At 35.2% G+C, this 12,165-nt stretch overlaps 1 protein-coding gene across 2 annotated transcripts in view; it reads right to left on the bottom strand.

Moving 5' to 3' along the window:
* Positions 1-851: 851 nt before the first annotated feature.
* SecS (Sec synthetase) overlaps positions 852-12,165 on the bottom strand; it is a 21,522-nt gene continuing 10,208 nt past the window's right edge. The window contains exons 5-12 of one of the 2 annotated variants that reach the window (XM_027358333.2): positions 12,024-12,165; positions 11,722-11,885; positions 11,413-11,513; positions 10,349-10,470; positions 10,045-10,230; positions 9,735-9,866; positions 7,441-7,705; positions 852-983 (exon numbers count right to left, since the gene is read on the bottom strand). The exon at positions 12,024-12,165 is cut by the window's right edge and continues 17 nt beyond it. In XM_027358333.2, the coding sequence (XP_027214134.1) occupies positions 7,479-7,705; positions 9,735-9,866; positions 10,045-10,230; positions 10,349-10,470; positions 11,413-11,513; positions 11,722-11,885; positions 12,024-12,165 (1,074 nt within the window). In that variant the 3' untranslated portion in view covers positions 852-983; positions 7,441-7,478. Of the gene's footprint in view, positions 984-6,831; positions 7,706-9,734; positions 9,867-10,044; positions 10,231-10,348; positions 10,471-11,412; positions 11,514-11,721; positions 11,886-12,023 lie in introns of those variants that run through there. The other variant, XM_027358332.2, reaches the window with a different exon arrangement.

Below are 12,165 nucleotides of genomic sequence, written 5' to 3'. Positions count from 1 at the left end.
CGAAAACTCTTTACATATTACCATCTTTAGTCTGGCAGGCTTTTGCGTATGACTGTGAAATGACAGTGTCTAAGTCATGCCCTTGTGTCTGTTGATCAGAAGTCTACAGACATGTCCAGCCATAGGGAGGAGATAAGTTGTACAATTTCTGGCATTCTCGACGTCCAGTATGAGCAAAGGAAATTATTAAAGGAAAATGACCATTCTCTTTCCTTTTTATTGCGGATGGGAAGGACTGGAAAATGACCATTCTCTTTCCTTTTTATTGCGGATGGGAAGGACTGTTGTTCTGAAAGTTAAAGTCCGAATTCTGTCCAAATTGCGAAAGCAGAGTTGGAGACTTGCTAATTTTCCTCTGAGAAACTGTGACATCCACTTAGAAATGGAGTCACCTATAGATAGGGGGCAACATACAACCTGAAAGGGCAAAAAGAAAAAGAAAAAGGGAAATATACAAAATAAGAAACTTTTCCTTCAAAACTGACACTGATTTACAAAGAAGTAAGTACAGATGATTCTACAGTACATATTCTGATAAGGCTGTACAGTGAAACTAATCATCTTTACATACTAATATAAAAAGGCACTAACCTTGGTGATCTCAAACAATTTCTTACAAGTATGACAGCAGCACCAGCAATAACCACATGAACGGCAGCTAGTCAACCCTCCTCCATAATCAATATAGTTCACAATTATTCCAAACATGTACAGTCTCATCTTTCAACTCTTCATAATTCATATTTTAAAGAGATTATTAATCCCTAAAATAAAATGGCGTCAGAGGATCCAAAATCCAGTTGCAGAAGAATATATTGTATAACTTCCACAGTAAATGAATATTGCCTCGAGGGAAAACATTTGCAATTGAGCCAACAGAAAAAAATTCAATCTACTTCTTATCTCCTGTTAAGACAATCATGGACGCACAGGAGGACTGTGGGGTTTGTCTCCTCTGGGGCATAGAATCACTGGCGAAACATCTGTAAATAGATTATTATATGTGAAATTTTGTTGTTTCAGGCTTGTTGTAAAGGAGGCAATGGCTGGAAGTAAATCAATCAAAATGAGATTTTACTGATACTTTTACATTGTGCAATTTGAAATAGATGAAGATAAGAGAAAAATGTACAGATTACATCAATTACCAATAATATAAATAATTACTATATACAAGCATGAACATTTATTTAGGAATTATATTCTTGTGAATTATGGAATTTAGGTTGTCAATACTAAAAATGTTCTTTACATATAGAATATGTTAGTGGCAGAAGAAATCTAAGAAGTCTCCTTATTTGTACCAAAGGGTCTTTTTCTATTTTCTACATCAAAAATATGGTGTTTCATTTGCAAGCTTTTACATATGACAGAAATGAAACAAAAAACTGAATCCAAATTATACAAGTTTTATTGTATATATACGGAGATGGAATCTACACAAACTTTCATATACTATACAGCACTATGACACATCTAAATGATGCACTATACAACTAACATATGTTCTACATTTTTCATCTATATTCTGCACAATGAGGATTTATAATATGAGATGAAGACTACATATAACACTTGAGTAATCTAAACAGTTCTATGGTATGCCTAACTGATATACTATGTGCCTAACATGTTTCATATATTTCATCAGTGTTCTACACACTGAGGTGTTTCACAGCCAAGTAATCTGAAAGTTCAGTGACCTTTCCAAAGTACCACATAATACTGGCAGTGAAGAACTCTGCAAAACATTTAAAGCAATTTGTCAACATGGAGTATCGTAGCTTAACATGAACTGATTGCATACTTTTTTAATTAGCAATGTATTGTGTCTGGCATCAAAAGAAAATGTATGTCTTCCTTGTTTATAGCAACCTTAATTATAGCAGAGCTTCTTCATCATTACCAAGGTTTGGCATATCGATTGGATTCTACATAATACCTTATGTTTACCCGTGTCTTGAAGATGACATGAAAATTTATATGAACTCTTCTGGCTCTATTTGTTATCAGAGTCTGGCATTAAAGTAGATGAATATACTTATGACATGATTTTAGGTACATTAGTGATATCATGGTTAATGGTATATCTGTACTGCATTCATGGTTGGACTAGTGGTGAGACACTAACTGTACTGTGTGAGGTTCGCTGGACTGGAATGGTGACGTTGGTTTACATTAATGGTTACAACAGGAAGGAGGTGGTTACCTAAATTACAGTATGTTATACACGTTTTGGCATAGCACATGTACCAATTAGAATAATACGATCTAAGATGCACTTAACAGAATGGGAGTAACACTTTACTAGCATAACGATTGCGGGAATGGAAACGGCAACGCTAAAGAATGGCTAGAGTATTTACTATCTGGTTATGATCATTTGGTGTTACTTGCTACTTTGGACTTTCATCAACTGGGATAATTATATATCTGGTATTAATACCTTTCAGAGAAGCTAGAAAGAGAAAATGTCACCTTAAGGGGACTGCCTGCAACTCTTGCTTTTTTTTTAATCTACTAGAGATAGATTAGCTATCTATAGATTGGCTAGTTTAAATTTGTTCTACATCAGAGAAAAACAAGTCTGACAATGAAAATAAATAAATAAGTAAATAAGTAAATAAATAAATAAATAAATAAATAAGTAAATAAATAAAATAAATTGGAAAAAAAAGCTTTGTAATTATCCTCTGTCATTTGCATTCCATTACCCTCCAACTGTGAGAGTGCAATAATAACAACAACAACAAAATATATACTTGAAAGTGCTTCAATAATTGAATGATGCTATGTATATACAGAAAATAAATGTATTTTGGAAATCATCTACAAAGAATATGGCAAATAAACATATATTAACAATTCTTAATGATGTGCAATTTTCTTTCCTCACCAAATCCACCTTTAATGCAAAAAAGATAGGAAATCAGTTTTAAAAGTTTTGTGATATACAATCTAAAATTTTTAATTAATAGATAAGACATTAAAGAAAGAAAGAAAGAAAGAAAGAAAGAAAGAAAGAAAGAAAGAAAGAAAGAAAGAAAGAAAGAAAGAAAGAAAGAAAGAAAGAAAGAAAGAAAGAAAGAAAGAGAGAGAGAGAGAGAGAGAGAGAGAGAGAGAGAGAGAGAGAGAGAGAGAGAGAGAGAGAGAGAGAGAGAGAGAGAGAGAGAGAGAGAGAAAGAAATCAAATTTGCCCAGAATTTTCAAGACAAGTAGATTATTTTTTCGTTTCTCTGCATAAAAATCAAACATCAAACAATCCACAGTAAAAAAAATATACAATCAAAAATAAAGAAAGAAATATCGAAAAATGAAAAAAAAAAAAAAAGCAATCTATAAATACAGATACATATACATCTACTTCCTCCCAAGTGCTTCTCAAAAGCCCTAACTCTCCCATCTTTCTTAAAGGCTCCTTACTTATAAATCTATAGGAAGCATTCCTAATTTGGTTCCTTCTGTAAATCTTAGAAGTAGACTGTTTTACCGACATACTACGTGTCCCTAAGTACGGCACGCTGCATGTGCATACCTAACCGAGAACACTGACAATTCTACATCACAAAATCAAAGATAGATGTCAGTTGTATGGACAAGACAAGTGTATCAAGCATACAATTCTTTACCTGGCTCCTTTAATCTTAATCTACTGAGATCTTAGCAATTGTAATCACTTTCATTCCCTTTTTTCCAAAACTTTGTAAAAAATATAATTAAGAATGTATATCTCAAAATCTCAAATAAAAATATTCAAGGATTGAACATATATAATTTCTGATATATATTACTCTTAAATACAATAGAAATATATGGAAGTAGAATATAATATCCCTGAACTTAGCCTAACATCCCTTAGAAGATTATAACTTGCAACCAACCTCATAATTCTAACAATATTCACTGACTTCAAAGTACAACAAATTCTTTAGAAATGACCCTCTCAAACTTTTTAGGATGCAATTTACTCCTACCTCCAACACTGCTTTTCGCGAGAGGAAGAGTTTACTCAGCTGACAATCAATCACCCGAATATCCGCCTACAGCTCTGCTTGTTCACTGTTAAAGTTTCCGATGCAGTTGGGACATAGTGTTCATGGCAGTGGTGTAAGTGGCAAGTGACAAGATTTGAGGTAGCAGCTAATGTACAGAAAAAACGCAGTCCATAAGGCAATTACTTTTGTAGGCTTGTGCTTGAATAATGGTGAGCAATGAATTTAATGCTTTGTGTGCTACCTTGAACAATATTTGTTAGTATATAGCAAGTACACTATGCAAAATATGAAAATCCCACACCTCAAAGAGAATATGTAGACAAGAAAACAATATAGTAAGACAGTGTACTGTAGCTATCCATAGACATATTGTCCTGCTGTGACAATATTGCAAATACTGTACTTATTATGTGATTTTCCTGTGTGGAAATTATTCTGAAACAATTAATTATATAGATGTGCACATGGTATGAGGAGCACATTTCCATAGAATGTATAGATCCACATTAATTATATTCCTATCTACTATTCCAACTTACCTATCTATCTTTCTATCTATATATATATTTATAGATACATGAATAGACAGAAAGATTTAGATACAGACAAAGACACAGACACAGAGTAATAGACAGACAGATAAAAAGACAAATTTATAGATATATACAACACAGATAGATAGTAAGAAGGATACACACAGAAATGTAGATGGGCAGACAAACTGACAGAAATGGCCTTCTACAAACAGAAATATGACCAGAAAAAAGAAAGGCAGGAGAGTACACACAGAGATGGATGTAGTGGCATTAACCCCTTGGGTCCAATTGCCTCACAGCAATCACATGAACCAATATATACGTATTAGGTGTACATAAGCGGTCACTCTGCCAGGTGCGTGGTTTGTGGGCCAGGTGCACACAAACACTTGTGTGGTGACAAGACTCTATGCATCCCCTTTGTAATGTTATTTTCTCTTCTTATGCATAAGAATTTTTAGTTTTTTTTGTCATTTTCCAATATCCATATTTGTCATTTGATTTGCTTTATCCCCATGGTAATGTACGATTTTCCTTGCACAGACTCCGTATCATCCCTCTAGGAAGTATATAACTCAGTGCAAGAAAACAAAAGTAAGTAAAATTTTGCTGTCTTTTTTTTTTGTGCGTGCGTAATACTCAATTTCCTGTAATACACATTGTGCTGCCAGTCATGGCGGTCAGGAATAGAATGCTAAGCATAGAAATGGCGTCCTCCCTGGAGCCGGTGCATTTCCAGTCATGGCTCATGGACATAATGAGGATAATGCAAAAAACTCTTTCTAAATGCCAAATGAGTCTAATCAAACTGTAAGTGGTTTGTGCACCCATGGTGCGTCTTTTCTGTCATCCCAGCCTTCACCCAAAATGCACACAACAGCAATTTTGTGTCACCCTGCCCACAGTCTGATTTTCCCAACATTGCATGTTCATGTCATCCAAGCCAATTTTTTTCCTGATATAATGGTCATGTCATTTGGATCAAAGAGGTTAAACATCACACCAATGTCATACAATTTATCTAGCTCTGAGCCCTAAGACACCTATGCGCCAAGTCTCCTGTACAGCGACCAGTCTTCCTGAGCTTGTCTCCATTCAACACTGGCTTTAAAACAATTTGCAACATGAGCAAGATAGCCTGTCTCATTTCCTCGTTTCTTTCCTATCCTTTTTAGTTTCTTAGTTGAAAAAAGAAAAAAGAAGTCCTACATGGGCCAACACAAGGAAGAATAGTAATGCCCAGTCTCTAATATAAATAAAACCCATTTTAAACAAGATCAGCAATGTATCTATGCATGGTGTTCTTTCTACAGTCTTGAATGAGCTTTTGCCCATCAGCTGTTTCTATGAGTCATAATATTTTGGAGGGGAAATAAAAGAAAGAACATTCAATATAAATATCAAACCATACATTTTTTGCTATTATAACTGCATAATATGATGCACTATAGGTTCTCACTGCTCTGAAATATCCATAGCTAGTTCTAGACTATGAACCCTCTATGTTTAGTGTTCCTAGTTCCCTAGATAGTAAACAAAGCTCTGTCCACATGGATCATAATCCCGGTCTTCACTTTTAAAAGGTTCCAGAAGTAGATAAGAGCAGTGAAACCAAGGGTTGAGGGATTTCTTGCTGATCTCATTTAATCACTTGTCTTTGAAGACTCTGACTGACAATGATTAATATTCTCTTGTGAAAAATAAACATTCAAAGCAGTGGTTGTTGCTTACACATACACTAACACTTCACAAACTCAATATGCATCCACAGAAACCATAATGCTCAATAACGATGGAATTCTTCACCTAGCAGAGATACCTTTCCAACATATCACCATGCTACATCTAGTGTCCCCTAAATGAGGTGTGGTATCTTCACATCGTCAAATCATGTGCACCTACTTTTGCATCATGGTGTTTCCCTTGGTAACTGCTAACAATTGTCATAATCAGAGCAAAACTGAATTTGTGATGACATTACTATTCTGTCTTTCATTTACTATGGAAACTGGTGTAAAGTTTTAAGGTCTTCTATGGTACCTGAATTATATTGTAGTTAGTACTAACTATCAAATACTACAGTATTGGAGAGTATATGCTGCATTAGTGGTATGTCCTTGGTGCTGATGGAAAAGTGCAGCTGATGCCAGTAAAACTGTACTAAATGATAAAATGAAGAGTAAATGGATACACTTTAAATAGTACACGTAATTACAAACATGATGTAAAAAAAATACATATATATATATGCATATAAATTCTGACCATGCTTCTAGGGTAACTGAGTGAGATTGCAAATATTATACTGTTTCTTTTATGTGAACATACATACACAAGATATCAATACATAGGTAAAAAATAAATAGATATCTATACCATGGAAACAATATATATAAAAAATATCTTCATGTAGCAATGGAAATCATACAAGGTAAATAAAATGCAAAATTTATTGGCTTATTATCTCCACCTTAACTTGGTAGGTTATCATATGTGAGAACATTCTTGACAACAGATACCTTTACTTGATTTCCATTGTGGTTATTTGTGGTAGGAGAGGCAAATACTGGTTAAAGCTTGAGATTACTGGCGACTGGTTTAAAAGTCAGGAATCGGAAAAAGTCTTTAATGGATGGCTTTGTACTACACATCTAATGTCTCTTTTTACTATGTACTACCTTCACTAAAACAACAGTATGTTTTGTTTTACTTATTTTGCAAGGAAAACAACTGGATCACAGATTGTTACTTTACCCTCAAGCCCAATGCCATTTTAACTCTATACAGCAAACAATCATGCCACTATTCTAAACCATGCATTTTAAACTAACGTCTGATGCAAGTATTGAAGAAACATTTCAGTATCTATATTGTGTATTCATTTATCTTTTAATACACAATTATTTTACCTCTTCCTCTCCTTCCTTTGTTTTCAATATCTGCACACTTAGCCATTGATTTCTCCTTTGCTTCCTCTTGTGTACGATTTTGAATCCCGTCTTGTCACGTCATTCTCTGATCCATATGTTTCCTTTGTATTTTTTGTGCCTGTGAACTTCTCCAGACACTTGTCAAGACGTTGGATAAAGAGGTCTACGTCCTCTTCTGTCATGCCAATACTTGCAGCAGCAGTCAGGTATGCATATGGATAACTTTTTGAATGACTGCCCCAACCTGGAAATTATAAAATTCAAATAATTTTCTCAAGAAGTGGATTTAGGTTAACTGGGTACTTTACAGCATAAAACGGGTGTATTAAAAAGATCTCTACATGCTGTCTTTAACCCTAAAGGTCAGAACTACCTGAATCAGGTATTAAACTAAAAGCGTTTTAAGCAGGGGAGCGCTTGAGCAAGAATTCTTGCCAATAGGCCAAGAACTGTACCGTTCCCTACTTAGAACGCTTTCCAAGGCAGGCAGGCCCTGTTTAGTGATGCCAGACATGTGGAAGTGTTTTTCTATAAAGTACAAATCATAACAGTTATTGGAGAACATAGAAATGTCAAAATAACACACAGCATATACATACTTGGGTTTTAACAGCAATAGACAAGTAGATTTATTTCATTGGCAGTTGGTAACAGTTTGAGTGCGCATTTCAAAACAGCTGACAAGCTAACGCCGCATCAAGATGGCAGCGTAAATCTACCCAAACATCTTAACAAAGCGAGGTATTTTCTCCTATATTCATATAAAGTGCCTCTAAAAACAATGACACACATTTCCGATTGGCAGCCCTTTCATTCTGACACCTTATCAAAACAAATGAATATCCCTGAATTAAAATATAGGCCTACCCATTCCCATATATCCGATTTTATGAGGTTAAACATAACAAATCATCGAATACAATATCAAGAGAAGAATGTTGCTAGAATTCCTCAGACTTTTTTCACTTGAAATATTCTTTATTTTATAGAATAGCAGATATATTCTCAATTTAGATAGATGAGGAGTAACAGTACAGTAAGAGGTAAATTGTTCATCTCATAATGATTTATTATTTATAAGTAAAACACATCTTATTCCCATAATCTCCATTATCTCCTTTCGTTTTCAGTTAATTTCAATTTCTTTGAATATAATTTTAAGAAAATTACAGAATCAGATCCCGTGAAAAAATTATTTATCTGATAAGATATTAAGCTGAGTTCCTGGCCAATGCCTGCATTCGAAGGATCATGACCAGTACGGTACGCAACCGACGCTGTTGCCATGGTGACGGTACACCGCTTGACTTAGCAAGTGCAAGTCTAGCCATCTACGGAGGTCGCTTGAGAAAGCAAGCGAAATGCTTGAGTTAGCAAGAAAAACGCTTGAAATTTCAGGCAAGAACTTTCCCTACTTAAAACGCCTTAAGTTTCCCCTTATAGACAGGATATTTCTATAGACCCTTTATCATGGTGTAAATAGGGCATAGTAAGGGAATCTGCAAATTTGGTATTGTTTAATGTCTTACTTCCAGCCTCACAACCAGAGTAAGCTATTCCAAGCCTTCTATCCCTAAGTACGGCTTCATTCTACCCCACTGGACTTTCTCCTGCATGATCTGGTGTTTTTTTCTCCCACTAAACCTCCCTCCAGGCAATCGGAGACCACTACATTTCACCATTAACAAATTTCCCAGTCCTTGCGATTCTATATTGTCCCCATGATCTGCAACCCCGTTACCTGTAGTAAGTTTTCCATTTGCTGGAAGATAAGGTGTCTACACCTCTAATAACTATCCCTATCAAGTGGAAAATGTCTTTCAACTCCTAGATTTCTTCCAAACTGAAACAACTGAGCCAATTATCATTCACCACCTTCATTTCCTCAACAGAATACATATATGTCCTTATAAACTCCATAAAACTTCAATGACTTACCTCCAGGCTTCTCCAATAATTAGGAATCTACAAATTAAATTCAAGAATGACAGATGTGAAATGAAATTTAATTCTAATCTAATGAACAAAGTGAATGTATTTCACTTAACTTTAAACCAAGTAAAAACTATGAATTTGGAACACTAGTAATTGCTTCTCTTTTTGTCAAGCCCCTTCCTTTTCTATGTTTTCTATTCCTATTCTCTTTACTCTATTCGGTTTCAACTCTCTTCACTCATTATAATACCCAGTGGACAAACACTCTGAAATTTTCCTCTAAAGATTTTCTCTTCAAAGCTCAACCAGCTTAGGTATTACAACAGGGGAAAACTTACCAATAAATCTCGTGCCAGCAATCATTTTGTCATCCGATGTTCTAATGACTCTTGTTCCTGATACACCTCGGAGGAACAATCTTGACCCAAGTTCAGTCAGTGGTATGTTCATATTTTCCGGCAGAGTCATAGCTGTTGAAAGCAATTCTTAGATATAGTGAAATAAAATAAGCATATAGGTCTTTTACATTCTTGGCTGTATCAAATGCAAATGTAATACTAAAGAAACATGAAATCCCTATAACAAAGTAACAACAATTTTCATATGACAAAGAATCCTTTTTTGAAATATTAAATATCCTTCACTCACCTATGGAAATGGGATTATTTTTGGTATTTAGAACTCTAAGACCATATTTCTCAGCAACTCCTTCCATTCGCTGAGTTAGGAGACTCTTCAGCGCCTTTCTATCTTCTAGTAATTTCTTGTGACCTCTGATACCCATGGAGAGCAACGTAATAAAAAGGTCCACCACAGGGCTGCCTGATGCACGTCCTGAAATGAAGGAAGAAAGCAGTGATTGAGTTATTAATTACTGAAAGACCAGCAGAATGTGTCTGATGCTGCTGCAAAGAATATAACTGAACAGCTCAATATCAGATTGATTGCTTACCAGGGTACATTTTGCCCACTTGCTGGATGAAAGCGCTATCAAATCCTGCAATAACAGCTCCTCCAACTGGAACCATGAAGTTCTTGTCGGTGCTCTGCACAAAGGCATCCACACGACCTACCCTGTAGACACCAAAATTTGTTTTAAGTTACCTGTAGTGCTAACACAGGTAATCATATGATGCTAAGACAAAGTCTCAGCAATAGAAGTTCTTTGTACTTAAAGAAAACTAACCTACTTTGTACTTCTTGGAAGTACAAAGTACTGCAACTGCAACTGTTTACTTGTAAACCAATCATATCCAAATCAAGAAAATTCTATCCTTGTAACTAATAATTGCAAGTAGTTGTCTAAACAAAAATAAGGATAGTTCAAGATGTACATTATTTTATGTGCATTTTATGTGGGGTATAACTCGACTCTTGTCGGTGAATAATCAAAAATATGTGATCTCTCACAATATGATGAGTCAGTGTCCCAAGATGTGGCCTCATGGGCCTTAACATGAGCTGGACAATTGCCAGGCATGAAGCACCACCCATTACTGTACTCACGTCCTTTACCAAATATCTTACCAATCGCTATTAGGTTAGGAGTGCTATATTGCTGTATTACTGGTACTGTTTGGCAACTTTCCTTCAGTCACACCCAGGCTATCGAAACCCATACCCTCCTTCTCTTTGTAAGCTCTCCTCTGTCAGAGCTAATTGCAGAGTTGAGTTTTCCCGCTTCTATCTTCTTATGAATGAAATGTAGTGAATGTGAAGTAACATCCTTATTTCAGCCTAACACTAGATCTTTTCCCCTTCCAACATTTCCTCCTCCACTTAGACATACCTCCTGGTAAATCATAGTCTTTTAACTATCCATATTTCTTGATACAAATGCATCAAAATACAATTGTTATTTCCTATGAATAAAGAAAATAGGCAGTCTCTCCCTATTTTCATTTACATGCAAGGAGTATCTAAATATCCATATTCAACACATTAATGATAACTAAATCACAATATACAAAATAACCTTATTAGAAAAACTGTAGTCTACTTTTCTTATTTCTTTACCTTGCAGCTTCCTGAATATGGTGCATGCACTTGGTTGATTGGACACCATATGCATTATTTATAATGTGAGGAACCCCATATCTTGAACATAACCGAGCAACCTGTAAATTAGATTAGTTAGTGAGAGTGAAAGAAAAAAAGAAAAAAAGAAGAAAAAAAATTAAAATACTTCTCAAACATAATATACAACAAAAAATGTATTTATCACTACTAGAACTCATTCCTCTTACTATTCCTACCATTGTTACTATCAATAAAAATATAAGAATCATTCACAAGAAAAATATCTGTATGAAACATAAGACCTACATCTTCAAGCTTGTCAATCCCTCTTGGAGCAAAGCAACTTGTTGTTGTCATTACTGCAGCAATGGACTCGGGCTTCAGGGCTGTAATCTGTCGATCAATCTCTGCTACGTCCGTCCTTAATTCATCCCCATCCAAGCAATTCTCAATCACAACTGGTTCAAATCCTTGAAGAATAATAAAAATAAGGAAATCAATTACAGACCTGAATTAAGTTCCTTATCAACATATTATCTCTTTACTTTATCATAACCTTCATAGCAAGTTTCAGAAAAAAATGACTTCACTTCTAAGGAAAACATTACCTGCTGTGATGATGGCCTTAAAGCAGGACTTCTGGTCAATACGAGGCCAGATGACGTACTTTGCACCTGGCCGTTGCTGCCTAACGGTCAAAAGACAAAGCACCATACTCATTCCAGTTGCGAGAGGAACCACCAGGCAAGC

The sequence above is a fragment of the Penaeus vannamei genome, chromosome 4, assembly GCF_042767895.1.
Source record: "Penaeus vannamei isolate JL-2024 chromosome 4, ASM4276789v1, whole genome shotgun sequence".
Classification (NCBI taxonomy): Eukaryota; Metazoa; Arthropoda; class Malacostraca; order Decapoda; family Penaeidae; genus Penaeus; species Penaeus vannamei.
The sequence above is the reverse complement of the archived record's forward strand: the minus strand, read 5'-3'. Positions and strand labels throughout refer to the sequence as shown.